General features: G+C 51.2%; 1 protein-coding gene across 1 annotated transcript in view; it reads left to right on the top strand.

Annotated features, from left to right (window-relative positions):
- The window catches only part of RTN4R (reticulon 4 receptor), a 92,324-nt gene extending 64,853 nt beyond the window's left edge, over positions 1 to 27,471 (top strand). Inside the window, exon 2 of the mRNA XM_058816870.1 lies at positions 25,502 to 27,471. Within this exon, the coding sequence (XP_058672853.1) occupies positions 25,502 to 26,928 (1,427 nt within the window). The 3' untranslated portion in view covers positions 26,929 to 27,471. The remainder of the gene's footprint in view (positions 1 to 25,501) is intronic.
- Positions 27,472 to 27,780: the final 309 nt, after the last annotated feature.

Raw genomic sequence — 27,780 nt, forward strand, 5'->3', positions numbered from 1 at the left:
GGTCATCTGCACTCCAGAAGGCACAGCCCTGTAAATCAGAGCCCCGGGCCAGCCTGGAGCTCAGCCTGTGCCGGAGGATTGTCCTCCCTGCCTGCTGGCTTTTCAAACCATCCTCTGTCCTTCCAAACCATTTCCTCTTCCTTCAAACCATCCCCTGTCCTTCCACACCATCCCCAGTCCTACAACATCCTCTGTCCTTCCAAACCATTCCCTGCCCTTCCACACCATCCTCTGCCCTTACACACCATCCTTTGTCCTTCAAACCATCCCCTGTCCTTCCACACCATCCCATGTTCTTCCACACCACCTCCTGTCCTTCCACACCATCCTCTGTCCTTCCACACCATCCCATGTCCTTCCACACCATTCTCTGTCCTTCCACACCATTCTCTGTCCTTCCACACCATCCTCTGTCCTTCCACACCACCTCCTGTCCTTCCACACCACCTCCTGTCCTTCCACACCATCCCATGTCCTTCCACACCATCCCATGTCCTTCCACACCATCCCATGTCCTTCCACACCACCTCCTGTCCTTCCACACCATTCTCTGTCCTTCCACACCATCCCATGTCCTTCCACATCATCCCCTGTCCTTCCACAGCATCCTCTTCAGTGCTCAGGCTCTGGTTTTGAGCCCTTCTCCTGCTCTTTCCACACTGCCCCGCTTGGAGCCCACAGGAAATCAGAAAACCACAGAAAATGTGCCCTGTTCCTGAGGAACGGGTGTTGCTCTCTGCAGGGCTGGTGTGATTTGGGAGCCTGTCCCTGAGCCTTTCCTCATCCACCCCGTTTGCCAACAGCTGCCAACCTCAGGAACAGGGAAGGAGATTCCCAGAGAACACAGTTTGGGATATTTCACGCTCCTCCTTCTCTCTGAGGTTCAGCTACAGTTCATGTTTCATCTTTTTTGCCAGAAAAATAAAACAGCATCATGAAGTTGTGAGGAGCCCCTGAATGCAGAAGTTGCACCTCAAACAGTGCTCAGTGCCCTGAGATCATGGCAAACCCTGAAATGTGCTGAGAGCTGCAGCGTGGGAGAGCCTCACATCCCCTGCCTTGGGCTGAGCTCAGGGGGGGTCCTGCCCCCTGCCTGCCTCTCCTGCTGAGCCCGAGGAGCAGGGATGCTCCAGGGATGCTCCAGGGATGCTCCATGCTGTGTTTAACAGGAACACAGACACTCCCCACAGCCTGATCCCACCATTTCCCTGCCGGAGCTGGCAATGAGGGACAGCTCTGTCACCTCCCTGGGGGAGTCATCCCCCCGTGGGTCAGCTCTGCCAAGGAAACCAAAGGCCATGGAGCTCCTTCTCTGGATTCTCCTGCTCTAAAAGCATTTCAGAGTTCCCTCTTGTCTGTAATGTCAGGGCAGTGGTTCTCAGGAGTTCACAGTTTATTGCAGCCCCGAGACACATGCAAAGTCTCTGTTTCAGTCCATGCGTCTGAAGAATGAGTTGGAGTTCTTAATTTCTCGGTCTCAGAGTTGCTTAGTGTATCTTATCTAGAAAAATTTTTCTCCTGTCCAGCTGAGGTCCACTCAGCAGGACAGTTCCAGGCACTCTGCCTGCCCCAGGGCAGTGTTATCTCTTTATACCACAAACTATGTATAACATGTTTACAATTACTTTCCAGTACCTATCACCTATGTTAGACAGTGAGCTTCTACTCTAAACCAATCCCAAAGTGCCAACATCACAGCAGAAGATGGAGGTAGAGAAGGAGAAGAAGAAGAAAGGCTGGACACACCCAAGTCCCTCCATCTTGTACCCAAAACCCCTGTTCTAAAAACCCCAAAATCTACTTTTTCACCTAGTGATAATTTTATTGTTGCACTACTTAAACTTCTGTGGCTTTCAGGCTGGTAATTTGCTCCACGGGTTATAATCAAACACACAGCTGTTCTGGGCTGTGTGCCAGGGTCTCCGACCCCCCTGGCAGGGTCCTGGCAACTCTGGACACCCAGAGGGATGTGCTGAGTTCTGACAAGTAGTGATAAATGTCACCTGTCCCCCAGGATACCATACCTGCAGCCAGCTGTGGGTTTCTGGCAGGCTGGGGCAGTTTTGGGGTGCAGAAAGGGGAGCAGGAACTGGAGTTCAGCACAGGGAGAGGCTGCAGGAGCAGTGGGAGGGCAGAGCTGAGTGGCAGCTGTCAGGAAAACAATGTCTGGGCGTGAGAAACCCTCAGTGACCTCGCTCTCTCCAGGGCCTGGAACTTCACTGAAGTAATTCTTATTTTTCCACACTGAGTGTGCCCTCTTGGGTACCCAAACCTGGTCATGGTCACCCAACCAAACCCAGCTCCTCGGCCCTGCAAGGGGCTCTGAGCTCTCCCTGGAGCCTTCTCCTCTCCAGGTGAGCACCCCCAGCTCTCCCAGCCTGGTTCCAGCCCTTACAGCATCTCTGGTGCCTCTCTGGACTGGCTCCAGGGCTTGGAACCCTCCTGCTGTTGGGCCCAGGGCTGGAGCAGTGCTCCAGGTGGGCCAGGGCTGAGCAGAGAATGTGAACTCCAAAGAACTGGTGACAGCTTGGTGACAGGTGACACCTTCCTGAGATTGACATCAGGCTCAGAATGGGGGAGCCAAGGCAGAAGCTGCAGATCCGTGGTCCAGCAGCCACCCCAAGAGATGGACAGGTGGGAAGGGAGAAGGGAGGGAAGTGCCGATCTGCAGCTCTTCCTGCCCATTCCAGATGCATCCAGCAGGGCAGGGATCCCGAGGGAGCAAGCAGAGCACAGCAGGAGCTTGCAGGAGGGGAAGGAACCCTTTCCCTGCCCTTCTCAGAGGAGCATTTCTGGTTTTTAGTTCCCAGCTGTGTCATGTCAGATACAGGAACAGTCCTCAGAGCAGGGCCTGGAATAAACCTTCTCCTTCTGCTCCCTATCCTGCTCTCAGGTTCATGTCCTGCCTCATTTGCTGCAAGCTCTGGTTGTATTTGTCATGGCAGAACTGTTTCAATTTCCAGTCCTCCTTGACAAGGCTGCTGACCCAGCCCATTTGCTGCTCTCAGATCCCCTTGGATGTGGCTGAGAGCTGGACAGGTCCATGCTCAGTGCCCTCCCTTTCTCTGGAGCCTCCCACCAAGCCCTGAGATGCTCAGGGATGTACAGGCATGGCTTTGAGCTCGGCGATTTGCCTGGGCAGTGCAGGTGGACACAGAGTGTCACAGGACACCAGGAACCTCTCCTCATGCTGTAATGCTCCTGCATCAACATTATCACTGTGAATTGGTGTAGGGGCTGTCTTTTGAAGAAACTGGTGATTTTTAACCTGCCTGTGGGGTCTGACAGCTCTGCTCCCAGGATTTGTGTGCCTTGGAGAGCACCTGAGGGATGGCTCTTCTCACCCAGCAGTTGTGGGAGTGTGTGAGAGTGTGTGTGCAGAGCTGTGGTGCTGGGCCAGAGCTGCAGCTGATCGTCCAAGAAGGGCTTGATTGTTAAAAAATCATGATTTACACTGTCACAATCCATCCTTACGAATGGGTTTCGTGATGGTTTATGGATTGATCTCAGAGTGCAAAAACCCGACACGGCACTGGGGTTTGCAGTAATAATCAAAACAAATGCACCTTTATTGAGTGACCACAGCAAAATGTGATAGAGGGATTAAGGGAGAGAAAAAGATAGAGAAAGAGAGAGAAAAGAGAGAGAGAAAGAGGGGGATAGAGCTACCAAACGTAGAGACAAAGTCCTTTGGTCCAGTCCAGTCAAGGATCCGCCTGTTACATTGGGGAGATCTCAGTGGTGCAGTTCATCTAGACTCTTTTTCCATGGGGTAAAGGGGGCAAATTAATTTTGCAACCAAATCAAAGGTAGTTTTTTGTATCTTCAGGGGGAAAGAATGGTATTTGGAAAGGGTATACACAGTCCATGTTTGTCAGTAAGCAAGAGCCATTGTTTTCGTGGTCCAATGCTCACACCTGCAACATCCATCTCGCTTTGGTCAGCTTGCCTCCCCCACACACCTGCCCCGGGCTGGGGGTCTCAGTCCCAGTCCTTGGGAGGAGCAGAGGGGCCTTTGCACATGGGGGTTCCATGTCTCAGTCCTTGATGGGGAGGCTCCTTACATCTCAGTCTGTCTGTCATGGTGGCTGTAAAACAGGTGAGGGTCTGTGTGGGAGACCACCTGAAACTCAGGAGAAGTCCAGGCAGGACGAGAGGTGGGACAGCTCCCAAGGCTGTTGTTGCAAAAAGGGCACGGTGCCCCCTTCTTAGCATACAGCAAACAACAGCTGTGAAAACAATAACTTAGCAATGCTCTCAGATCTCGGGGACTTGTTGGCATGTGCCTTTTTCCTTCAGAGCCAGAGATTTTAGACAGGGGGGTCTTCTCTTCAGTGGTCCCCCAATGACGATCGTGAGGCAGATGGGGGATATTTCGAGCAGACTCTCACAAACCCAGGGGCTTTGCTTTCCACCCTTTTAATTCACCTTCCCATTTTCCTAGCATCTGTCCTGTGCTGCTGTTAACAGTGTCTGAAATGTTCAGATCTCTTCATAAACCGGACTCCCTCCATTTACACCTTCATTTTTGCCTGGGGACGGAGCCCAGCAGCATCTGGGGCTGTTTGTGCTGTGCTTGGCAGTGCCCAGCTCAGCCCCTCCCCTGGCACTGCTGAGCAGGAACAGGAGTGAAGGTGACACACACACTCTGGGTCTCTCAGAAGGATAATCTGAGTTTATGAGAAACCAGTTCCTTTTCATACTCCTTTCCTGATTGGTCATTTAATCAACACCCCACACACCACTGGCTAATTAAGGAGACACCTTTGGTAAACATCTTATGAGAAACAACTGTTCAAAACACCAGCTGCAAGATTGTTTTAATTCTTTCTCTGAGCTTTCTCAAAATTCCACAGGACAATTCCTGGGCCAGGTTGGGCACTGGGGCTTGGAGCAGCCTGGGACAGAAGAAGGTTCCCTGCCGTAACAGGGATGGAATTCCATGATCTGAAAGGTCCCTTCCCACCCAGAACATTCTGGGATTCTGGGATTTGCCTGTAAAATCATCCCTCAGACCAGCACAGCACCACAGGGCAGCCTGTTATTGGTTCTTTGGCCTCCTTTTTGTCATCGCTATCCAAGGGAAAGGAAGGAAAGGAATTTGGTGCTCCACAAAAAGAAATATTTCAGGAGGAAAAGCTTGGGGAAAAGGGGTCAGCAAAATGTCACCTTTCCAAGGCAGAAACATGGGCAGAGTGTGTCTGAGGCCCAAGTTCTGCTCTACCCAGAGTCCTGCCCTGGAATGCTCCAACTGAAACCAGCTGCAGTCCAAGTGCTCTCTGCAGTGAAAGACTGAATGACTTAAACCCTTTTCCAAAGGCAGGGAAGGTTTATCTGGCTTTCTCTCTCTGTCAATACCCACATTCCCCAGCCCTGTCAGCCCAGCCTGGGGCTGGCACTGGGCTGGCACCAGCCCTGGCACCTCTCTCCAGCCCAGGTGTCTGCAGCTGATGCAAACCTCCTGTCAAAAACGCCAATCACTTGTTTTTCAAATTTTAAAAGTTTAATGATAATAAAATGGTTATAAAAATAGCAATATAATTAGAGTAATAAAAATGTGAACAGTTTGAATTAGGACAATATGAGACAACAGAAACAAAGAGTTATGGACAGTCCAGGTACCTCTTTCTGGGCAAAAATTATCCCGAAAAAGTACCCACGTTAACAGAGGATTAACCCTTAAAAGCAACAGCCTGTTGCATATTCATACACCTTATCCATGATGCATAAATTCCATTCAAACACAGGATTCTGTCTGGGCAGTGTCAGCTTCTTCCTCCTAATCCTGACGGGGTCTCCAGGGCTGAGCAAGGCAGGAAGAAGTTCGTTTCTCCTGATAATGGAGCAATAAATTCTCTTTTTCTGAAAGATTCAGGTGTCCTGTGGCTGCTATCTCAGTCTGAGTCCTCTCTTTAAATAAAGCATCTTACATAGCATAGTCTCTATTTTAACATTTTGTTATAACCGAAAACTGTATTTAACACACTACTTAAGAGAATTAATACATCATCATTTTCAAACATAACACATATAATATTCATTTTAATATTTGTGAAAAGTCAATGATAAATAGGCATTTTTCACACTTCCCTCTCAGTCTGAAGTTGTTTTCTCTGCCTGTAATGTCAGAGTGGCCACAGAGGCCGTGCTCGGAAATGTCACACTGTTTGTGCTTCCTCCAGGGGACACCGGGGCAGGGACTGCAGTGAAGGTCAGCTCCCACCATCCCTTTAAAGGCTGGGCCTTCATGCAAATGCTGGTAATGATCTCAGAGCTGTGGCCCCTTCCCTCCCCTTGCTGTCATTCCACACAGTCCCAGGCACAGGGTGAGGGATGGAAAACCCATCCTGGACTCCAGCTCCACACCTCGGGTGGGCAGGAAAATGCAGAAGAGGCAGAGGTGGGGCTGTGCCCTTCCAATGGTGTCCCACTCCCTGGGAAGCAGGTGGGACCCTCTGCTCCATCAAAGTCCTTTAAAGTGCCAAACATTGTCAGAATCTCCAAAATCAGTTACAGGGTCCCAGTGTGGGTGAGGCTGGAGGGAGCCCAGAGGGTCCCTGGTGTCCCCTGGTGCTCCCTGGGGCCATGCCAAGCCCAGGGCACAGCAGGGTGTGCTCACAGCTCTGCCATGGCCCCAGCGAGGAGCCCCCAGAGCCTCTCTGGGCTCTGCTCAGGGCTGGCACTGCCCAGGGCAGCAGTTCTGCCTCCTGGGCAGGGGCAGCTCCTGGGCTCAGGCCCTGCCCGTGGCTCTGGGGCCATGGCTGGGCCTGGAGCAGAGCCTGGGGCTGCCCTGAGCCTGCACACAGGGACAGACTGGGGGACACACGGACACACAGACAGGGACAGACTGGGGGACACACGGACAGGGACAGACTGGGGGACACAGGGACACACAGACAGGGACAGACTGGGGGACACACGGACACACAGACAGGGACAGACTGGGGGACACACGGACAGGGACAGACTGGGGGACACACGGACAGGGACAGATTGGGGGACACACGGACACACAGACAGGGACACACTGGGGGACACATGGACAGGGACAGACTGGGGACACAGGGACACACAGACAGGGACAGACTGGGGGACACACGGACAGGGACAGACTGGGGGACACACGGACACACAGACAGGGACAGACTGGAGGACACACGGACAGGGACAGATTGGGGGACACACAGACAGGGACACAGGGACAGACTGGGGGACACACGGACAGACAGGGACAGACTGGGGGACACAGGGACACACAGACAGGGACAGACTGGGGGACACACGGACAGACAGACAGGGACAGACAGGCCCTGGCTCAGCTCCAGGAGCTCCATCCCAGCCCAAACTTGGCCCTTTGCTCTGTCCCTCTCACCCTGGCGGGTTTCACCTCTCAGATTGGGGGTTTATAAAAAGCTCACATGTCACAAATGCAGATTTCCTGCCTTTTGTCTTTAATTTCACTGTGGTGCTGAGCTGCACGTGCTGGGTGAGATCTGATCAGTGGTGACACAAAGTGTATTCAAACAAGTGCTGGGAGCTGACAGCCTCTTATTTATATATGGGTTTATTTTTTTAATCAGAGCCCTACACCACTGATTTATTAATTTCTGCACGTCTGAGATGCACCAAGGCTTACAAGCATCTCAACAGAAACCTTTTGTGTCCCTGCTTGCCAGGGCTTTTCAATTCTCTCTTTCTCATTTAGATTTTCTTCTCAGTCTCCTGTAAATGCCACTCAGCCATGGGCTTTGCTTCTATTGTGATTGTCAGCAATGGTTGAATTCCCACCCCCGGGCAGGAGGGATCCCTTCCCTCTCCAATTGTGGGGCTGCTCCTCCCAACATCCAGGGATTATTTTGACAGCTTAGAGAAATTGCTTTGATTTTGTGCATTAATGCTGCTCTCAAGCCTTAACACCTTTTTTTTTTTTTTTTTTATCTCAAAGCTTGCTTTATTGCCTCCTCTCTGCTCTTCAGGAGCTGTTTTAAGTAGTCAGACTTCCACATTTGTCTTGAATATCTTCTCCCTCTTGTTTGAAGTCCCTGCCTTTGGGAAAGGATTTAAGTCATTCAGTCTTTCACTGCAGAGAGCACTTGGACTGCAGCTGGTTTCAGTTGGAGCATTCCAGGGAAGTTCTGACTCTGGGTAGAGCAGAACTTGGGACAGACACACTCTGCCCACATTTCTGCCTTAGAAAGGTGACATTTTGTTGTCCCCTTTTTCCCCAAGCTTTTTCTCCTGAAATATTTCTTTTTGTGGAGCACCAAATTCCTTTCCTTCCTTTCCCTTGGATAGCGATGACAAAAAGGCCAAACAATGCTGACCTGTGGTGTTGTGCTGTTCTGAGGGATGATTTTACAGGCAAATCCCAGAATCCCAGAATGTTCTGGGTGGGAAGGGACCTTTCAGATCATGGAATTCCACTCCTGCCATGGCAGGGAACCTTCCTCTGTCTCAGGCTGCTCCAAGCCCCAGTGCCAGCCTGGCCTTGGGCACTGCCACTTGCTGAGTCCCATTGTGACACAGACTTCAAGCTGGGACTATTTTGCCCATAATTTCCTGGGATTTTTTTGTTTCCCAGCTCTTTGCAAGCTGCCAGGGGTTGTCCTGGTGTGCCTTTGCTGTGTCCATGTGGTACCATCCCACACGGGCTTCCCTGTCATGGCACAGCTCAGTTAGGAGGGAAATTTGAACTGGAGAGGTCACACAACATTTCTCTTCTCATTTCTCTTCTCTTCTCTTCTCTTCTCTTCTCTTCTCTTCTCTTCTCTTCTCTTCTCTTCTCTTCTCTTCTCTTCTCTTCTCTTCTCTTCTCTTCTCTTCTCTTCTCTTCTCTTTTCTCTTCTCTTCTCTTCCCTTCCCTTCCCTTCCCTTCCAAGTCCTGGAGTTCCTTCTCCTCCAGCTCAGTTAATTCACTGTCCCATCCTGCTCCATCCTGTATTTCCAGGATCCTCCAGCTCTTTGGACATACAATTAGGACATTTCCACCTGTGCTGCTCCAGGTTTCCCTGTGGACAAAGCTCTTTCTGTCCCCCTTTCTCTGAGTTTCTTGCTGTTGTGGTTGAGGAGGAACATCAGCCCCTAAGAGCGGCTGGAGCAGGGATCAATAACAATTGGATTCTTTCTGATCAGCTGCAGGAGCCCCAGGCAAGGAGTAACATTTGGCAAAACAAGCTCAGAGCAAATATTCCCTTCCAGTCCCCAGCTCTTCCCTCTCTCATTATCAGGCATCACCTCCCAGCTCCTGGCAGCTCCTCACACACAGCTCTCTTATCTGCAGCCTTCCCCTTCCTGATGAGCTGGAAGGAGGCTCATTTTCCCCACAAGGAGCAGTTCTCCAGCCTAGAACAACCTGCCAGCTCTTGCCACAGCCCTCCCTGTCATTTCTGCATCCCCACATTTCCTGCCCTTCTCATTAGAACTCTCATTAAGGAGAGCTCTAAGGCCCTGGTGGCCTGTCCCAGCTCGTGTCCTCCTCTCCATCCATCACCACTGAACCCTGGGGTGGCTCTCCCAGGCAGAGCAGGGATTCCTCCATGGGGTGATGTGGACCAGGATGGGTGCTGATGGTCTGGCCACAGAAAGAGTGAGATAAACTTCCCCAGGCATTGCTGTGGGAACTGTGAGAGAAAACTGCTCACTTTCAACATTTAAAGAGGTTTATTAAACCTTAACAAAAATACAACAAAGGGCTGCATAAGGAAAAAGCTGCAGCACTGGTAGCTGCCCTTGTGGATACCACATGGCCAGTTCATCTTCAAGCTGGATGCTCAGTGTTTTATACCCCTGGGGGCTGCATCAGCCGGCCCTGGCCCCTCCCAAGGTCTGTCACTCAGCTCTTCTGTGCCATTTATCAGTGCAGACTGCTTTGTACCTGGATTGGAGCTCAGGTGTTGCCATGCTGCACCCCCTGAGCACCCCCAAGCTTTTCCATTCCACCTGCCCCATGCAAGGGACACCTGTGCAGCTTCTTTGTACCTGTCCTGGACAGCAATACAGGGGGGAAAGGGAACTATGGGGAGAACAGAGGACAGCTAAACTACAATAACATAACTACACATCAATAAAGCTTTCCTTATTATTCACACAATAGTCATCCCTTAATTGTGAGAGCCAATCATCTCATTATCCATCTATAACAAAACTTTTGAGAAAGTTCAGAGAAAAAATGAAAACAATCCTTAATCTTTACAGCTAGTGTTTTAAACATGTTGTTTATTTGTAAGATGCATACAAAAAAAGTGTTATTCCTAATTAACCAGTAGTATAAGAAGTATTAATTAAGAACCAGTCAAGTCCAGCTTTGTCAGGACTATCTATTAAAAAATGTGCAATATCTAATAAACTCAACATTTTACATTCTAAAAACATAAGAATTTCTGTCACTTCATCCATCCATCCATCCATCCTTAATACAAGAAGAACAGAGCAGTGGTCCCTCATTCCAGCAGAGCTGTCAGGAAGGAGCTGCTGGTCCTGATCATGGTGTGGTCCTGCCTGTGGGGTGAGGGTGCAGGGCTGTCCCTCAGGCCAGGCTCTGGAAGGATAAAACAAAGAGATCTCCCTCCCTTGTCCTCCTTAGGAATGGTGGCACAGCCCAGGACACCTCTGCAAGCCTCTCCATGCCCAGCTGGCCAAGCAGAGCCTGAGTGCTCCACCAGCATCTGGGGATGGAAATGTGCACCAAGAGAATTCATGGCCAGAAAAGTGCCTGGGATTTCATCTAAATTTCACACCTAAACTTCCCAGGGAGCTGGGATGACTTGAAGAGAGGCAGTGGCAGCTGCAGTTCAGGTTCTGGCAGCTCCTAGGGACATTTGGGGACATTTGCCACTGCCAGAGGCCCCTTGTCCCAAGGATAGGTTGCTGCTGCTGCTTCACTCATGGAACCACAGAACAGTCTGGGTTGGAAGGAACCTTTTAAATGCCATCCAGTGCCACCTCTGCCATAGCAGGGACACCTCCCACTGTCCCAGGCTGCTCCAGCCCCAGTGTCCAGCCTGGCCTTGGGCACTGCCAGGGATCCAGGGGCAGCCACAGCTGCTCTGGGCACCTGTGCCAGGGCCTGCCCACCCTGCCAGGGAACAATTCCCAATTCCCAAGATCCCATCCAGCCCTGCCCTCTGGCACTGGGAGCCATTCCCTGTGTCCTGTCCCTCCATCCCTTGTCCCCAGTCCCTCTCCAGCTCTCCTGGAGCCCCTTCAGGCCCTGCAAGGGGCTCTGAGCTCTCCCTGGAGCCTTCTCCTCTCCAGGTGAGCACCCCCAGCTCTCCCAGCCTGGCTCCAGCCCTTGCAGCATCTCTGGTGCCTCCTCTGGGCTCTCCCCAGCAGCTCCAGGTCCCTCCTGTGCTGGGCCCAGGGCTGGGGCAGCTCTGCAGGTGGGGTCTCACCTGGGTGGGACAGAGGGACAGAATCCCCTCCCTTGGTCCCCACTCTGTGGGATCAGGCCAGGACATGCACAGAACAGAGCAGGATTTGTCCCTGGTTCCTCTGTCACCCTGATTTGCTGTCACCCTCCTGCAGAGCCCCGTGTGGGTCTGAGCAGGCTGTGCACAGGGGAACAGGGTTTGGGCTGTGTTCCCATAAAAAGGGCTGTGTAAGGGGGTGTCACCCCAAATTATAGCTAAAGAGGAGAGCAGGAAGGAAGAGATCACGTGTGGTAAGGCAGAACCAGCAGCATCACATCCTGGGAGGAACCATTTCCACCAGCAGTGATTTGGGATTTGGGCTCTGGAGCTGAGGGGAGATTGGCTGAGTTTGCTCTGAAAAAGTCCTCCAGGGAGGGAAGGCAGAGACAGAGGCATCAGGAGTAGTGACAATTTGGAATTCCAGCTTCAATCCAAAGCATTCCCGCTTTTCCTGTGAGAGGTCCCATGGTGCCCCCTATGAGGCTGGGGGGGATTTGCTGGACACTTTTTGTGGAGCTTTGGGTTGAGAGGTGGGAATGCTGAGCAGGGCTGGAAGCAAGGCTGGCACAGGAACACTTTGGGGAGGATGTCTGGAGAGTTCCAGCTGGAGCCAGCAGGGTTTGTGCTCCTTGTCCTTGCTCCTGTCAGAAGCTGCACAAATCATTTCCCCAGGGAAAGGAGAGCTGGCTTTCACTTTGCCAGGAAAAAATAGAGCAGGAGAACATGAGGAGATTTTTTTTTTTTTTTCTGTCTTCAAACCCACAAGATTTACTCTTCTTTTTCCTTGACTTGCATAATATGAGAAATCCCCCACAAAAACCCTTGTGAATATGCTGGGCTGAGGCTTTTCCAGCTGGAAGAGATGGGATATTCTGCTTGGAAGTGAATGTATTACCCATGAGGTGCTATTTGGGTGCCTGATGTTATTGCTCCTGCAGGTTTGAGCTTTCCAGTTGCATTTCTGTGATTCTGCTGTAATTTCTATTCATAATTTGACCAATTTCTTCCTTTTTTTCACTTGACTTCATTCCTTTGACGAGATTATTCATATTTCCCCCACATCAGCAGTTGGTCATTGGTCTCTTCTTCGTGCTGCAGGAGGTGAATTAAACAAAGATGGCAAATGAAATGGAAAGAAATTCACTTAGTCCCATGAAATATTAACAGGCATTTATGGGAAGGGAGCCCTATTGCTGTGGAAGGGCTCTGGAGGGTGGGAATTCTCTGTCCTGGACACTTGCAGGGCCTGGCTATGGGATGGCGATTGTCTTCAAAGGTGGTTTGGTTCTTTCAATTGAGTGTGGTGTTGTGAAGATCCCCAGGATGAAGTGAGAGATGAGAATTTGACTCCAAGTTCTCAAAAGGCTGATTTATTATTTTGTAATATAATATAATATAATATAATATAATATAATATAATATAATATAATATAATATAATATTATATTATATTATATTATATTATATTATAATATTATATATTTACATATTATATTATATTATTATATAATATTACAATATTATCATATAATATCATATCTATCATATGCTATACTAAAACTACACTAAAGAAAGAGAAAGGAGACATCAGAAGGCTGGACAAGAATGAATAATAAAAACTCATGACTGACCAGAGTCCCGACACAGCTGGACTGTGATTGGTCATTAATTAAATCAATTCCCATGCTGAGTAAACAATTCTCCAAACCACATTCCAAAGCAACAAAACAGGGAGAAGCTGAGGCTTCTCATCATCCCAGGAGAGGAAATCCTGGCAAAGGGATTTTTCAGGAAATATCATGGTGACAATTGAGGAATGAGCCCCAGGGGCTGAGCTCAGGGCCAGGCTGAGCCTGTGAGCCTGGGGTGGCAGGGGAAGGACAGGGGGCCCTGCCAGGGCTGGAGGGGTGACAAGAACACCCAGTTCTGGGGACAAACAGCTCCCATGGGAAGGAGAAAATCCTGTTTATTCAAGGAAATCTTTTCTTTCCTCTGCAATGATCCTGAATGCTCCAACAACCGTGGAGAGGGATGTCCAGCCAGCATGAGAGCCCATCCTCCAGGATGGTTTATGGACAATAGCCACAGGGATGGTTTATGGACAATAATCCCACAGGGATGGATGCTCCAGCCCTTCCTCAGGAGTGTGGGTGGGAGCATGGCCAGAACTTGCTGACAAGATCCTGGCTCTAATTCCTTATAAACCTGAAAACAAGAGGATTCCCAGAGGCAGGGAAGGCCAGGGAAGGTTGGAAGCAGCAAGTGTGAAAGCCCCAGAGGTGAGGAGAGGCTGCTCAGCTCAGGAGCTGTGCTGTGGAGAAAGAGGAGATGTTAACAGAGCTAAGGATCAAAGGCACAGAAATCCAGATAAAAATACCTGGAAAAGCACTGGAAAAATACCTGGAAAAGCACTGGACCAGGCTGTCCAGGGAGTCACCGTCCCTGGGAGTGCTCCAGAGACATGTCCCCGTGGCATTTGGGAACCAAATCCCTGTGGTTCAACAGCACTGGGTTGCCACTTGGACTTGGAAAACTTAGAGGGCTTTTCCAACCTGATTGATTCTACCATTCCGTGAAACACCAATAATTTCCACTGCTATATTTCCCAGAATTATTTTCTAAACCCTGTTGTCTCCTTTTTTCTCTCTCTGATGTTGTTTTTGAAGGTATTGCTGTCACAATTATTTATTGATGGCATCGCCTCGATGTCAGCAAGCCCCAGGCTTGGACCGATGTCCTGGTGGATGAGATGTGCACAAACCTCCCCAGCCTCTGCTCATGGATCTGGATTATCATTACAAATTCAGATTTATGTCAGGAGCTCGATTTCCATGGCGGGGAATATCCTGTCTCTGGAATCAATGGGCAGTTATTAAATGGATTAAGAAACAGGCAGCTTAAAGCCCTCAAAATGCGATTGTTGGTGGAGGATCAGTGCAGAACAAGCTGCTTGCACAGGAGCTTTGCAGGATTCAGCTTCCACCCTGCTGTATTTCCCTGTTTTCATGAATGATCCAGAACATATCTATAAATTGCTGCCCGTGCAGCTGGCTGGGATTTTGCCCTGATGGATAAAGCTGAAGGCAGGGCTCCAATGCAGAGCAACTGCAGCTGCCTGGGAGAGGGACAGCAGGAAAAAGGGGATTGAAATCCAGCAGGTGCTCACCTGGGAGCAGGGAATGGGGGCATCTCTAGCACCTGGGAGCTGCAGGGCCAAAAACTGATTGAAGGCCCCATTGGAGAGCAGGTTATTATGGACACTTAATGCCCTGCAGTGGGGAAATGGATGGACACAGGGAACAGGGGAGGCTGCAGTGGAACAGGAGATTTATCCAGGAGAGAAAAAGCAGGAGGGGGCTGTTATTTCTCTGCCTGCAATGAGACTTTGGGCATGGAAGTCTGGTGTGAATTTCTGGTGGAAGAGATCTGTGGGATCTCAGGGTGAGTGCGAGGTGAGGGCAGCTCAGCCCAGCACCAGGGGCTCAAACCCTGCTGGGATCCTTTCCCCATTGCTCACATCCTGATTCCCAGGAAAACAGGGAGCTGTGTAATTAGCAGCCTGTTGTGTCCTTGCTCAGCTTGGCACATTTCAGAGCAATATGTTTATTTCTAGAGGTGTGGGTGTTGTGCTCCTCACCTGAGGAGCGTGGCTGAGAGAGCTGCACTCACCTGAGACAAACACACCAAAACCAGTCCCAGCTTGATCTGGGAATGAAAGGACGAGCCAGGGGTGTGTGCCAGGAGCTGAGAGAGATGCTGGGAGAAAGGGGTAAGGAGGGTGTGGCATTCACATTTTCTCTGAAAAATCCCTTCACCCAGGGTTTTTCTCCTGGGAAGCTGAGAAGCCTCAGAGAAAAAGAAAACAATAATTATCTCATTTGCTTCTCCTGTGTTTTGCTCATGTGGAATGTGTTTGGAGATTGTTTACCCACTGGTGATTGTTCCATTGGATTCTGCTGTGAGTTGTTTTCACTCTTTGGCCAATTGAGGCCAAGCTGTGTCAGGACTCTGGAAAGAGTCAGGAGTTTACATTGCTATCTTTTTAGCACTAAGTATCCCTTCTGTATTCTGCAGTATAGTTTGGTATAGCATTCTTTTATATAATATAGTATCATAAAATAATAAATTAGCCTTCTGAGAACATGGAGTCAGATGCATCCTTCCTTCTTTCCTTCCTTTCCTTCCTTTCCTTCCTTTCTTTCCTTTCCTTCCTTTCCTCCCCTCCCTCCCCTGAAGGGAACACAAATACAATAGAAGGGAGAAGGGGAGTGTGGCCAGGCTGGAGGGACTGGGTATCCCAGGGGGGATCAGGGATGTCCTGAACCTGCTGAAGGCCACATTGATGTGGAGACCTCACAGATCCCAGCTCTGCTCCTCTCCTGCTCCAGGTGACAAACCTGAGGATATCTGGAGAGCTCTGGTCCTCCAGGCCCAGCAAGGGGAGCAACAAGCTGTGAGCAGGGAAGAGAAATCTGCTCTCCAGTGCCCTGTATCTGCTCTCTCCCGTGCTTGTTCCACTGTTCTCTGGGAGCTGGCTGTGTCCAAGGTTGGGTTGGAATGTTCTCCCCCTCCCTGTCCTGCCTGGGGCTGTTTGCTCACTCTGCATCCACACACGACCAAACTGAGGCCATGGGGGATGTTTGGAACAATTTTCCCTTCTAGGCTCTTTCCTGAGCTTCATTCCTGCATTCCACATGATGCAGCTGCTGGGTCTGCAAGCAAAAACTGAGATAATGTTATTTGAGAGGAAAACCAAGGAAAATGCTGCCTTGGGCAAGGGGCTCTTCCAGAAGCTGTGGGGGTGGGATTTGCAGCTGGCAGGGGGTGCAGTCCCAGATGGCTGGGGGGGAGCAGGTGTAAATTCCATCTGGAGCTTCACCTCTCCCATCCCTGAGTCACTCACACACAGAGCAGCCACCAACGCCAGCTTTGGAGCTGCAGGAACCTCTCCTTCTTCCTGAAAAGGTTTGGAAGAGGTACTCTGTGCCCCATGGGAGACCTTAATCATCTCAGGAACCTGCATTTCCTTCCTTTGGACACCTGTTTGTCCCTGATTTTTTACAGAAATGGCACAGATAATCCTGAATTCTGGAGGAGCTGCTTGTGATTCACAGTGAATATTTTGTCACTTCATTCTTCCCAGCGCGGGGATGGAAGGGTGGCAGGATCACACATGATCCTGCTCGTGCAGTGTGCTGGATGCATCCCAACTGGAGAGGATGGCAATGAGGACTGGGATGATTTAGGGTGCCCTCAGCAGAGAGTTGGAACCAGGAACAGGTTTTCTGGTCTCGTTCTTAGGGATCTGCTGGGTTTGGCTTTACTGGGCTGGGTGTGGGTTTTGGCCATGAGACTCTTGGGAAAAGGCAGCATGACAGGGACAGATCTGGGGAAGAAATCCTTCCATGGGAGGGTGGGCAGGCCCTGGCACAGGGTGCCCAGAGCAGCTGTGGCTGCCCCTGGATCCCTGGCAGTGCCCAAGGCCAGGCTGGACACTGGGGCTGGGAGCACCTGGGACAGTGGGAGGTGTCCCTGCCATGGCAGGGGTGGGATGGGATGGGATTTAAGGTCCCTTCCCAGCCAGACCATCCCATAATCCTGTGACAACTGTGACAATACCATGGCCATTGGTGGCTGTCACTTGGAGAAAGTGCAGCTGTGACAGTTCATGTAACCCTGGGATGGTTTGGGTGGGAAGACACCTTAAAGATGAACTCATTCATCTTCACATATATATATCGTGTTGTGAATTGTAGGATGGATCATGATACAAACAGTGCAATGGGGAAGAAGGTAAGAGAGTAGAAGTCTATTTTTAGGCTGATGGGGATTTTGAAGCTTATGATGAACTTTCATTCCCAGAAAGAGGTGAGGCTTTCTGTTCCGGAATGGATGTAAATTGTTTTTGGGATTAGGCTGATTAAGAAGGAAGTTTTGACTGTGTTTATGATTTTGCTGGGGGTATTTTTGAGGTTGTAGGATAGAAGAAATTCCGTGGGAATTTCTGGTTCTGGGAGAACCTCTTGTTCTGCCAGGCTGTGAGGAAGGACCCCTCTCTCCTCCTCCTCCTCGTCTCCCTGTGCTCAATGTGGCTGGGCCCAGCCTGGCAGGTGTCCAGTGCAGCCCGGGGAGGTGGATCAGGATCACAGCAGCCACTCAGAGCTGCGCTCCAGGATTAATTCAGTGGGATTTGGAGAGCTCAGCAGATGCCTGCAGCCCTTCAGGGATCTCTCCCTGCTCTGCTGCCTTCCTGCCCATTCCCTTCCCCTTTTGGTGTCTCAAGTTTTCCAAATGCACATTCAAGGCCGTGTGCTTTCACCTTCTCTTTGGGCTTTTTCTGCTTCCCATCCAGCTCCCACAGCCTCGGGTCCCTTTGGCACAGCTGGCCCCTGCTCTGTCCCCCTCCTGGAGATTCTGCCCTCTGTGGAATTTGGTACCTGGCAAAAGTCAAACTCACCTGCTCTGAGCCCAATCCCTACAAACCCCCCGTGCTCCCTGTCCTGCTGCTGTGCTGTCCCACTGCTGGAGAGGGCACCAGGACAAGGCTTTGCATCAGGAGTGTGTTCAGGAGAGCTGGACATGTCCATGGGTGTTCCAGCTCCAGACATCATCACATCCTGACAAGGGCCACACTCCTGCTTGCACTGGGGAAACCAGTTCTGGGGAAGGGAATGGGAATACTGGGAGTTTGGGTGGGCAGCAGCATCTGAGACCTGCAGTGTCTGCACAGAAAGGAGCAGGGTTGATCTGTGCCAAGCCCAAACCCACCTAAGAGCCCTTTTCCACAGGAATGCTCCATGCTTTACTTTAAGCTCATCATTTTCTCCCTTTAAAAGGTCAGGAGCTTTCCCCTTCCAGTTGTGCCACAAATGGAAAGAGGCCAGGTGGCAACCATGCAGATTTGTTTTGTATGACATGAGAACAGCTGAAAATTCTGCTTGTGCTGATGGGCCTGGCAGAGAGAGCCCCACCAGGTGAGGAGCAGAGCACTCACTGCAAAATGGGCTGGTGTAGCCATTGCATTTCCCAGTGCCTCTCCATAGGAATAACTAGGTCAGGTTTTCAGTGCTTAAGAACCTCAAAGATTATTCCTGATTTCATTAAAATAATTTTAAATACCGTCTTTGACCTGTGTGGGTTGGCCAAGTCCTTATTTATTGTTCCCTGTAAGGGAGGGGAGGTGCTAAAATGGAATTGCCAGAGAAGCTGTGGAACATCTCTAAAAGTCCATCTGAAGCCCTGTATACATTTGTTTAAACCTCTGCAGCTGTCCATCTAAATCTGTGCAAAATTCCATCTGAATCTCTGCAATTGTCCATCCAAAGCTCTGCAAAGTCCATCTAAATATCTGAAAAATTCCACCTGAACCTCTGCAAAACTCCTCCTGAACCTCTGCAAAATTCCACCTGAAGCTCTGCAAAATTCCACCTCAACCTCTGCAAAACTCCGTCTGAACCTCTGCAAAACTCCATCTGAAGCGCTGCAAAATTCCACCTGAACCTCTCCAAAATTCCATGTGAACCTCTGCAAAACTCCGTCTGAACCTCTGCAAAACTCCATCTGAAGCGCTGCAAAATTCCACCTGAACCTCTGCAAAATTCCACGTGAACCTCTCCAAAATTCCACCTGAACCTCTCCAAAATTCCACATGAACCTCTCCAAAATTCCACCTGAACCTCTGCAAAATTTCACCCGAACTTCTGCAAAACTCCATCTGAACCTTGGCAAAACTCCATCTGAACCTCTGCAATTGTCCACCTGAACCTCTGTCATTTTCCATTTGAACACCTGGAAAATTCCATCTAAACCTCTGCCATGATCCCTCTGAACCTCTGCAAAACTCCATCTGATCCTCTGAAATTTTCCATCTGAACTTCTGCAGAATTCCCTGTAAATCTCTGCCCAATCCCTCTGCACCTCTGCCATGGTCCGAGCTGACCCTGCACCCCAAGTATTGCACTGTGGAGTACAGCAAAAACATCTGGAGCAGCATTCCCACAGGGACCTGGGACTTGGAAGAATCCCCAAGAGGGGAAAGAAGGTTTTCTGTGTGGTGGGGAGCCAGGGAAGCTCTGCCTCAGCCACTGTTTGCCCAGGGCTTGGGGAAAGTGCCAGGGAAACACTCCCACCATTCAGAGCTGCATTCCCACCCCTGTCTGCTCCTGGATCCCACCTCAGCCCAGCCCAAATGTCCCTGGCCTGGCTCCCTGCAGCTCTCCTCACCTTCTTTTATTGGAATCAGGACTTTTCCCATTCCCTGGTCTCCCAGGGCACTGCTGGGCTGTAATAATTGATAATTGTTATTGTTAACCAGGGACCTGGTGACTCCCTTGGTATTTCCCTCAGAAGGGTTCTGTGACCTTTTCTCTGAGCAGCTCTCACACCTCCGTGCCTTGCAGCAAGCCTTGGGAATTCAGCAGCATGGAAACCCTCTGGCTACAGAAGGAACTTTAATTTTTGTGCTTCTTGTTGGGTTCTCATTCAAATCGGCTGAAATACAAAGTGCTCACTCTGCCCTTCTCCTTCCTCTCCCTGCTGCTGCCCAGGGAAATGCTGGCAAAGCACCAAAAGCAAAACTCTGACCAAATGTTCTTAGGCTAAAGCCAGGCTGCTGCCAAAATTTTGGGAGTGAGGGAGAGCCAGTGGCAGGGATGGGGAGCCCCACAAGTGGAGCTGCTTTGGCACATTCCAGGGAAGGATGGAGCTGTCCAGGGAAGGCTGTGCTGCCCTGAGCTCCTGGAATGAGCCGTGGAGCTCAGCCCCAGCTATGCTGAAGAACCAGTGCTCCAACCCCCCTGGAGCTTTGGGAGGATGCTGTGGAAGAATTGCACAAGATAGAACTCGTTTTTACCTGCTTCCCTTCAAAATATCCCTGCAATATTAAATCTAGAAACCACATGAAGGGAGTGCGATTTAAGATGGGAAGATGAAGACCTGAAGTGAGGAGCTGGCACATGCACTGCCTGAGATGCATTACAGAAATGACCTTTCAGTCCTGACCACAGCTGGGGTTTCTCCTGCTCAAACCCTGTGCAGGATGTGCTGGAGGGGCTGTGCTGCCAAAGGCAAGGAAAAGCTCCTCAGTCCCAAAGGTCAATGGGTCTGGATGCAGTCCCAGAGGATGTGGGATCAGGGACAAGCCAGGGGTGGGATTCAGGTGCCTAAATCACTGCCCCTCTGCTGCTCCCATCCCAGCAGCTCCAGGCAGGGCTGGCACAGGTCTTACATGGAGCTGCACCAATCCTGCTTGCAGCAGTCTTGCTGCCTCAGGCCTCTAGCCGTGCTCAAAAGGGAATCAGCTCCCTATTTTCAGGCTGCTGGGATTCATCCCCAGTGTTCTGGTGTGAGCTGTGACCCCTGGACCTGGAGCATCCCCAGCAGAACCCCAGAGCTCACCCACTGCAGTGACCTGGCTGTCTGTCCCACCTGAGAGGGGTGTCTGACACCCCAGGACCTTTTTCAGCCCCAAAATGCTGTGCTGCATCTGCCTGGGGTGGCAGGACCTGCTGTGCCCCACAGCTGTGACTCTGGTGCCTGTCCCAGGTGTTCCACGGAGGCAAAGCTTCACCCCCATCCTCTCTTCTAGAGGAAATTCCAGACCACTCCGAGCCGATTGTCCTTCCTCACTGACCTCTCCATCCACCTCCATTGAAATGCATCAAAGCGCTGCCCTCTTCCCCGTGGCACAGGCACAGCCCCACCTTTGGCACGGGACAGAGCAGGAGGCACCAGGAGCAACCAAGGGCAAGATTTCAAACGATGCCCATGGAATTTCAAACGATGCCCATGGATTTTCAAACGATGCCCACTCCGAGTGGGGAATTCGGCAGCTTCAGCGTGTCCCTGCTAATAAACAAAGGCGAAACGCTGTGTGCATCAGCAAAAGGCTTTGTATTGTGAAATGTTGCCTTTATGTCCGAGCAGGAGAGAATTCTGATGATTATTGACCCCGCACTGCAGGAAAGGCACATTAGAATATCTCCGAATCAATGGCAGAGCGGAGCAGCGGGGAGAGGCCGGGCTCTGCAAAGGGCATCGCATTGCAGCTCGCTCTGGCCTCCTGAAAAAAGTTTGTAAAGCATCTGTTGGAGGCCCCCGGAGCCTTTTCTTTCTAATTGCCACGTTTGACAAGGCGATGGCCCGGGGGAGCAGTGGAGAGCAGATAATGGACCCACTTTAATTGCTTCCAGTTCCATGAGTCAGAACGCTCGGGAATGGCAAAGGGGAAGCTGCAGCTTCACTGAAGGAGCTTTCTGGCTTTCAAGAAAGCTCTGGAGGAACAAATGCTAAACTCAAAGCCGAAGTCTTGGAGGGACTGAAGGTTTCCAGGTTCTGGAGTTTCTTTCATGTTTTGCTTTTGATAGGAACTCTCGAGTTAAGTTTTAATCATTTGCTGGAAGAGGGAGGGATGGTTTCTCAGCTAAGAGAGGAGGGGACAGGTGTCATTCCAAGAGCCTTTTCCTCAGGGATGGGCACTGAGATGGGAGCTGAGGTGGGAGGGTCCAGCTGGAGGTGGAGGATCAACATGCATTGGTGATGATGCAGATACAGCAGTCAGGATGGAATTTATCTGGAAGGTGAAGGGAGGATGCTGTTCCCCACTGGGAGCTGGGAATGGGCAGACAGGGAACCTGCTGACCTCTCTCCTCCCTGACACCCCTGAATCACAGAACCCTGGAATGCTTTGGGTTGGGAAGGACCTTTAAGCTTATCTTGTTCCACCCCCTGAGACCTTCCACTACCCCAGGTTGCCCCAAGCCCCGTCCAACCTGGCCTTGAATGTCTCCGGTCCTTCTGGCCTCAGGGCAGGGGGGTTTCCTGGAAAAGTAAGGAGCTCAGGGCCAGAGTTGAACCCAGTGCTCCAGGAAAACAAATTAAAATATCCCTGTGCAAGGTCTGGGTGGCTGATGGCACTTGGTGTCCACTGGGGTCTGGGACACACTGAGAGCAGGCACAGCTGCTGGTTGGACATCAGTCACTGCAGAAGGGTTTGGGGGAGCAGGGAAAGCTGTGGCAGGGTCCCTGGGGTCTCTGTCACTGCACACCCAGCCTGGCTGGGGACAGAAGGGTCAACTTGGCTTCCCATGGCTTCACCCACTCCTGTCCTTCCCCCTGGCCCTGCCCTGGCTGGGACTGACAGGCTGGGCAGTGCCATGGGTCAGCCATGACACGGCTGGGCTGCACGCTGGGAAAGCCACTGGAAAAAGGCTTTGGGGGATGATTGACAGGAGCTGTCTCGCTGGAAGGAGCTAATCCGAGCAGCTCATGAACACCAGGTCCCTAATTAAAGCGCACAGCCTGGCCCTGCTGTAATTAATTTCCCAGCAGCTCTCAGTGCCACTGAGTCAGCGCTGCTGGCAGCCTCGGGGCATGGGGGCGGGACAGGGGGGCAGAGCCTGGCAGCAGGATGTGCCCCTGTCCTCCTGGAGCCAAACCTGGCAGCAGGATGTGCCCCTGCCCTCCTGGAGCCAAACCTGGCAGCAGGATGTGCCCCTGTCCTCCTGGGCACAGTCAGGAGCTGGGCAGGACCCTGCTGCCTGGCCAGGAGCTCCCCAGGGGAAGGGAGACCCTGTGGGTCACCTGTGCCCACCCAGCTGTGGGACAGCTGGCACAGGGCAGGGTGATGCTCATGGCTCATGCCAGCAGCTCTCTCCCCATGTACACAGGGATTTACATGGATGTACCGTGTCCTCAGGTGGAGCTGGGACAGGGATGGTGTCATTGTGCCTCCTTTCTGTTGGCAGTGGGTTTTTGCATTCCCTCTGCTGTTTCCCATCCTAAGGGCTGTGGGATGCACTCAGGCTGTGGCTGGGTTGTCCCCAGGCCGTGGCAGGGAGGAGCAGCCTGGGGACAGCTGGATGCTGCCCCACGTCCCAGTCCTGTTTTGCTGCACTGGGAGGTGTTGCATGAGGAGGTGACTCCAGTGCCACCCCTGGCCCCATCACCCAAATCACAGAGCTGCCAAGGGAGGCTCCAGCAAGTCCCATTTCTCTGCCCACGGGGTTTCATTATCAGCTGCAGAGGGATGGCCAGAGAGTGGCCAGCACTGTTTTAATTTCCCAGGAGGCTGCTCTTGGTGTGCCATGGCTGCAGCAGGGAGTCTCAGCTGTCTCCTTTTACTGTGCTTCATGCAATGGGACGTGACACGTCAAAACATGACAAGGCAGCCAAAATGTGTCACAACACTGCACTCAAACTCTGCCTTGCAGGGTTGCTCAGCAGCTGATAGCATCAGGCTCCAATTATCTCTGCATGCTGAGCTGGGGTTTTTTTCCCTTGTGGAATATGATATATGGGAGTCTCCTGCTTGTATTGGACTATTGGATCACATCAGATTTATTAACCACACATGGTGAATTGTTCTGACCAGACTGACACCCAAAGCTGGGATTCTGGCCTGTTCTTGCAGGAATGAGACTTTCCCACCTCGGCTTTTCCAATTGTTATTCCTTCAGTGAAGATTTGGTGAGGTTTCTGTGTGATTAAAATCTGTTATTGTTGGTGTTTGTCATGGTTTCATTGGCCACGTCAGCACCTGCCAGCTCTAAGGGAGGTGCAGCCACTGCCTTCAGATTCCCCCTGGAATTTGCAAGGCTGGATTTGGCTCCAGTCTCCCCAGTTCATCCCATTCTGCTCCTCTGGGCTTTCCTGTCTGGCTTTTTGCACTCTGCTTTTCCACCTTACTTTGTAATGAGGCGTCAACATTCTGGAACAATATTTAGAGTTTTTCAAAGGATAAACCCTCCCACAAGAGAAGCAAAGCTGCTCTTGGCCCGGGGCTGGAGATTCCCAGCAGTGGGGAGGACATTTCCTTTGGCCAGAGGTGCTGTGATGAGCTGGGAAGGAATCACAGTGTCCCTGCTCACATGTGGCATTCCCAAATGGAACCTCCCGCTGCTCTGGCTGCTCTCCATTCATTTTATCTCCCGTTTGCAGGAATCAGACTAATTACTGGCTGCTAATTGCTGGGAAAGCACTGCTGGCACTGCCTCCCTTCCCACCAGCAGCAGGGAACAGCCTGGCTCTCCTCAGGTCTCTAGCAGGACCTTCAGGAACCCTCGAGGTGACTCTGGAGAACCATGCTCTGTCCATCCCCTCCCTCCCCCCAGGCTCATTCCCAGCTCCCAGCTGGGGAATTTGGTGAACCAAGATGCTTCCCTGGGATTCCCACCTCCTGGGGAAGTGGCTGGGCATCACCAGGAATAAAATTGTTCCTCTCTGGGGTTTTCCAGCCCCATGGGGCTGCCAGCATGCTTGGGACACATGGAATCTGTTCCTGCTTTGCACACTTGGTGGGATCCCTGAAGGAAGCCTTGCACGTGACTTTCTCCTACAACAGCACAATGGAAAATCCTGCTGTTTCCTCTTCTTCCTCGGTGGCTGCACAGGTTCAAAGGAAAAAAATATGGGAAGAGAGGAAGGAGGAATATGTGGCTTAAAGTTTTGAGCAGGAGAAGGAAAGGATCCTTTTGGCCCTGAGACTTCTCCAGGCAGGTCTGACCTGAAAGTTATTCTGGGAATGTCTCACAGTTATTTCTCCCAGGAGATCAAATCAGTCCAAAATTATTTGTGGAAAGTCAGAGTCATGTTTTGAGAGCAGTGTGGGGAGACCTGCTTGTTTGGAAGAGTTGTTCCGTGACCCTGCAAAGTGAGGAGCTGGTGGCACTGCTGGGATGGGATTTGGGGTTCCCTGGTACATCCCAGGTGCTTTTCCAGGGGCTGAGCTGTGCCAGGTGTGCCCATGGCAGAGGGAAATGCCCCAGAATTTGGTCCCTTTGCTCACAGGTAAGATCTTGGGAACAGGGCTGGTGTTGGATGTGCAAATCCAAAGCGCTGATCCCACTCTTTCACCTCCTGAGGGTGCAGGGCAGAGGAGGCACTGGGACTCCATCTCTGCAAGTGTACATTGATTTAAGCTCTTGAGCTGAGTGACAGAATCCCATTTTTAATCCTACATTTTAATCACTGGCTGCCCTGGCATCTGTTTGTGGTTGGTGGTGCCACACTCAGAGTCGGAGTTTCAGGCTCCTCTGCCAGGAGAAGCGCTCTCCATGACCCTGCCTAATCCCCACCCTATTTCTGTCCTTCCTCAGGAAGCAAACTGCTGATTTTGGTGCTTTGCTTGAACATCCCATCAGAAGTGGAGTCCTGCCCCGGGGCGTGCGTATGCTACAGTGAACCCAAGATCACCATCAGCTGCCAGCAGCAGGGGCTGACAGCCATCCCCACGGAGATCCCCATCCAGAGCCAGCGCATCTTCCTGCACAACAACCGGATCACCCTGGTGAGGGCCACCAGCTTCACCTCCTGCCGCAACATGACCATCCTGTGGATCCACTCCAACAACATCAGCCTCATCGAGCCCGGGGCCTTCTACGGGCTCACCAAGCTGGAGGAGCTGGACCTCAGCGACAACACGAACCTGAAATCCATCAACCCCGTCACCTTCCGGGGGCTCGTGCACCTCCACACCCTCCACCTGGATCGCTGCGGGCTCCTGGAGCTCTCCACGGGGCTTTTCCGAGGGTTGTTCTCCTTGCAGTACCTCTACCTTCAGGATAATAACCTCCAGATCCTGCTGGACGACACCTTCATCGACCTGGCCAACCTCACGTACCTGTTTTTGCACGGGAACAAGATCAAGAGCCTGTCGGAGAACGTCTTCCGCGGGCTGATCAACCTGGACCGGCTGCTGCTGCACCAGAACAGGGTGAGCCTGGTGCACCGGCGCGCCTTCCACGACCTGGGGAAGGTGATGACCTTGTACCTGTTCAACAACAACCTGACCGTGCTCACGGGGGATACCATGGCCCCCCTGGTGTCCCTGCAGTACCTGCGCCTCAACGGCAACCAGTGGATCTGCGACTGCCAGGCCCGCTCGCTCTGGAATTGGTTTAAGCAGTTCAAGGGCTCCTCCTCGGAGCTGGAGTGCCACCTGCCCCCTCGCCTGGCGGGGCGGGACCTGAAGCGGCTGCAGAGCTCGGAGCTGGACAGCTGCGTGGACTCCTTCAACCAGATCCGCACCAGCGTCTTCAGCACCAAAACCAGGTCGGGCAAGCTCCCAACGGGGCTGCCCCCGCTGGGCTCCCACGACGGCTCCTCCAAGTGCTGCCAGCCAGAGATGGACAAGTCCTTCATTTACGAGGCCAAGGGCAAGGCAGGGCCCTCCTCCCACAGCAGCCGCTCGTCCAACAACCACCTCAAGGAGAAGGAGAACATGTCCAGGCCCAAGTACATGGAGACGGACCGTTCCAAAAACGGCAGCAACAAGCAGATAAACGATTCCCCCTTTGGGACCTTCCCCAGCATTGTAGACCCTCCTTTGACCAAGTTGAGACCCGAATTTCTAGAGCCCATTGAACCTTCCACAGTCCCAACCAAAAAGAGGCAGGGCTGCTCTAAAAAGAACAGATCAAAGGCCCAGTGCCGCCTGACCCAGCAGGGGAACAGCTCCACGTTACAGCTCAGCCTAAGCCTTTTGATCCCCCCCTTGGTGTGGAGCTTACTGTTATTCTGCTAAAATTAACTCTTTTCCCGGGTTGATGACACTTTAATACTCGACTTTTGCTGACCTCCATAAATGTTGCAAACAAAAGCAGGACTCCCATCCACCCTGAGAAAGCTTTGTTACACAAAACTTAACTGGATGCCTTTATTAAAACAAACAAACAAACAAAAACAAAACAAAACAGAAAAGACAAATACTGAGATGTACATAATTTATTTGTCCTGAAACCTGTGAATTATACCTTTGGTCTTCGGAACTGCACTTGCCCACAAAACAGCTTTTGCTACAGCAGATGGTAAAGAAATGTGGTTTATTTACAGGAAAAAAAAAAAAAAAAGAAGTGTAAGAAATGCTCTGAAAAGAATGTCTAAAGTCTGTTTGTAACTCACCATCTCACTGAACAATGTTGCAGGTTCCCATTTGCAGAGGTAATGGATTTGATGCTGTTTTAATCCTATGTTGATGACTCTTGCAGTTTTTCCGTCTCCATTCCATCCTTCACACCACGTTTACGGGCAGCATTTGTTAAAGAATGCTGCCTGCCCCTTCACAAGATTGCAGTATATATAGATATGCATTTTATTTTACTTGTGTACAAGTATACAAAAAAAACCTATAAAATAAAGATTTCTTTTTCCTAAGTGGTTGTCATCTGCGAGGGGTGAAGGACTGGGAGCAGCTGAAAAGCTGAAGGTTTAAAAGGATATGGAGTGTGATCTGAGCGTTTAACACCACAGTGATAAATAAGGCATTTTTGGGTGGTTATGCAACCTATAACTGGTGCCAGCAAAGGGTTTGATTGTGTGAAACATGCCCTGCTCATGCTCCTGTTTCCCTGCAAACTGTCCCACCTCCTCCCAGCAT

This window comes from Ammospiza caudacuta, chromosome 18 (genome assembly GCF_027887145.1).
Source record: "Ammospiza caudacuta isolate bAmmCau1 chromosome 18, bAmmCau1.pri, whole genome shotgun sequence".
Taxonomy (NCBI): Eukaryota; Metazoa; Chordata; class Aves; order Passeriformes; family Passerellidae; genus Ammospiza; species Ammospiza caudacuta.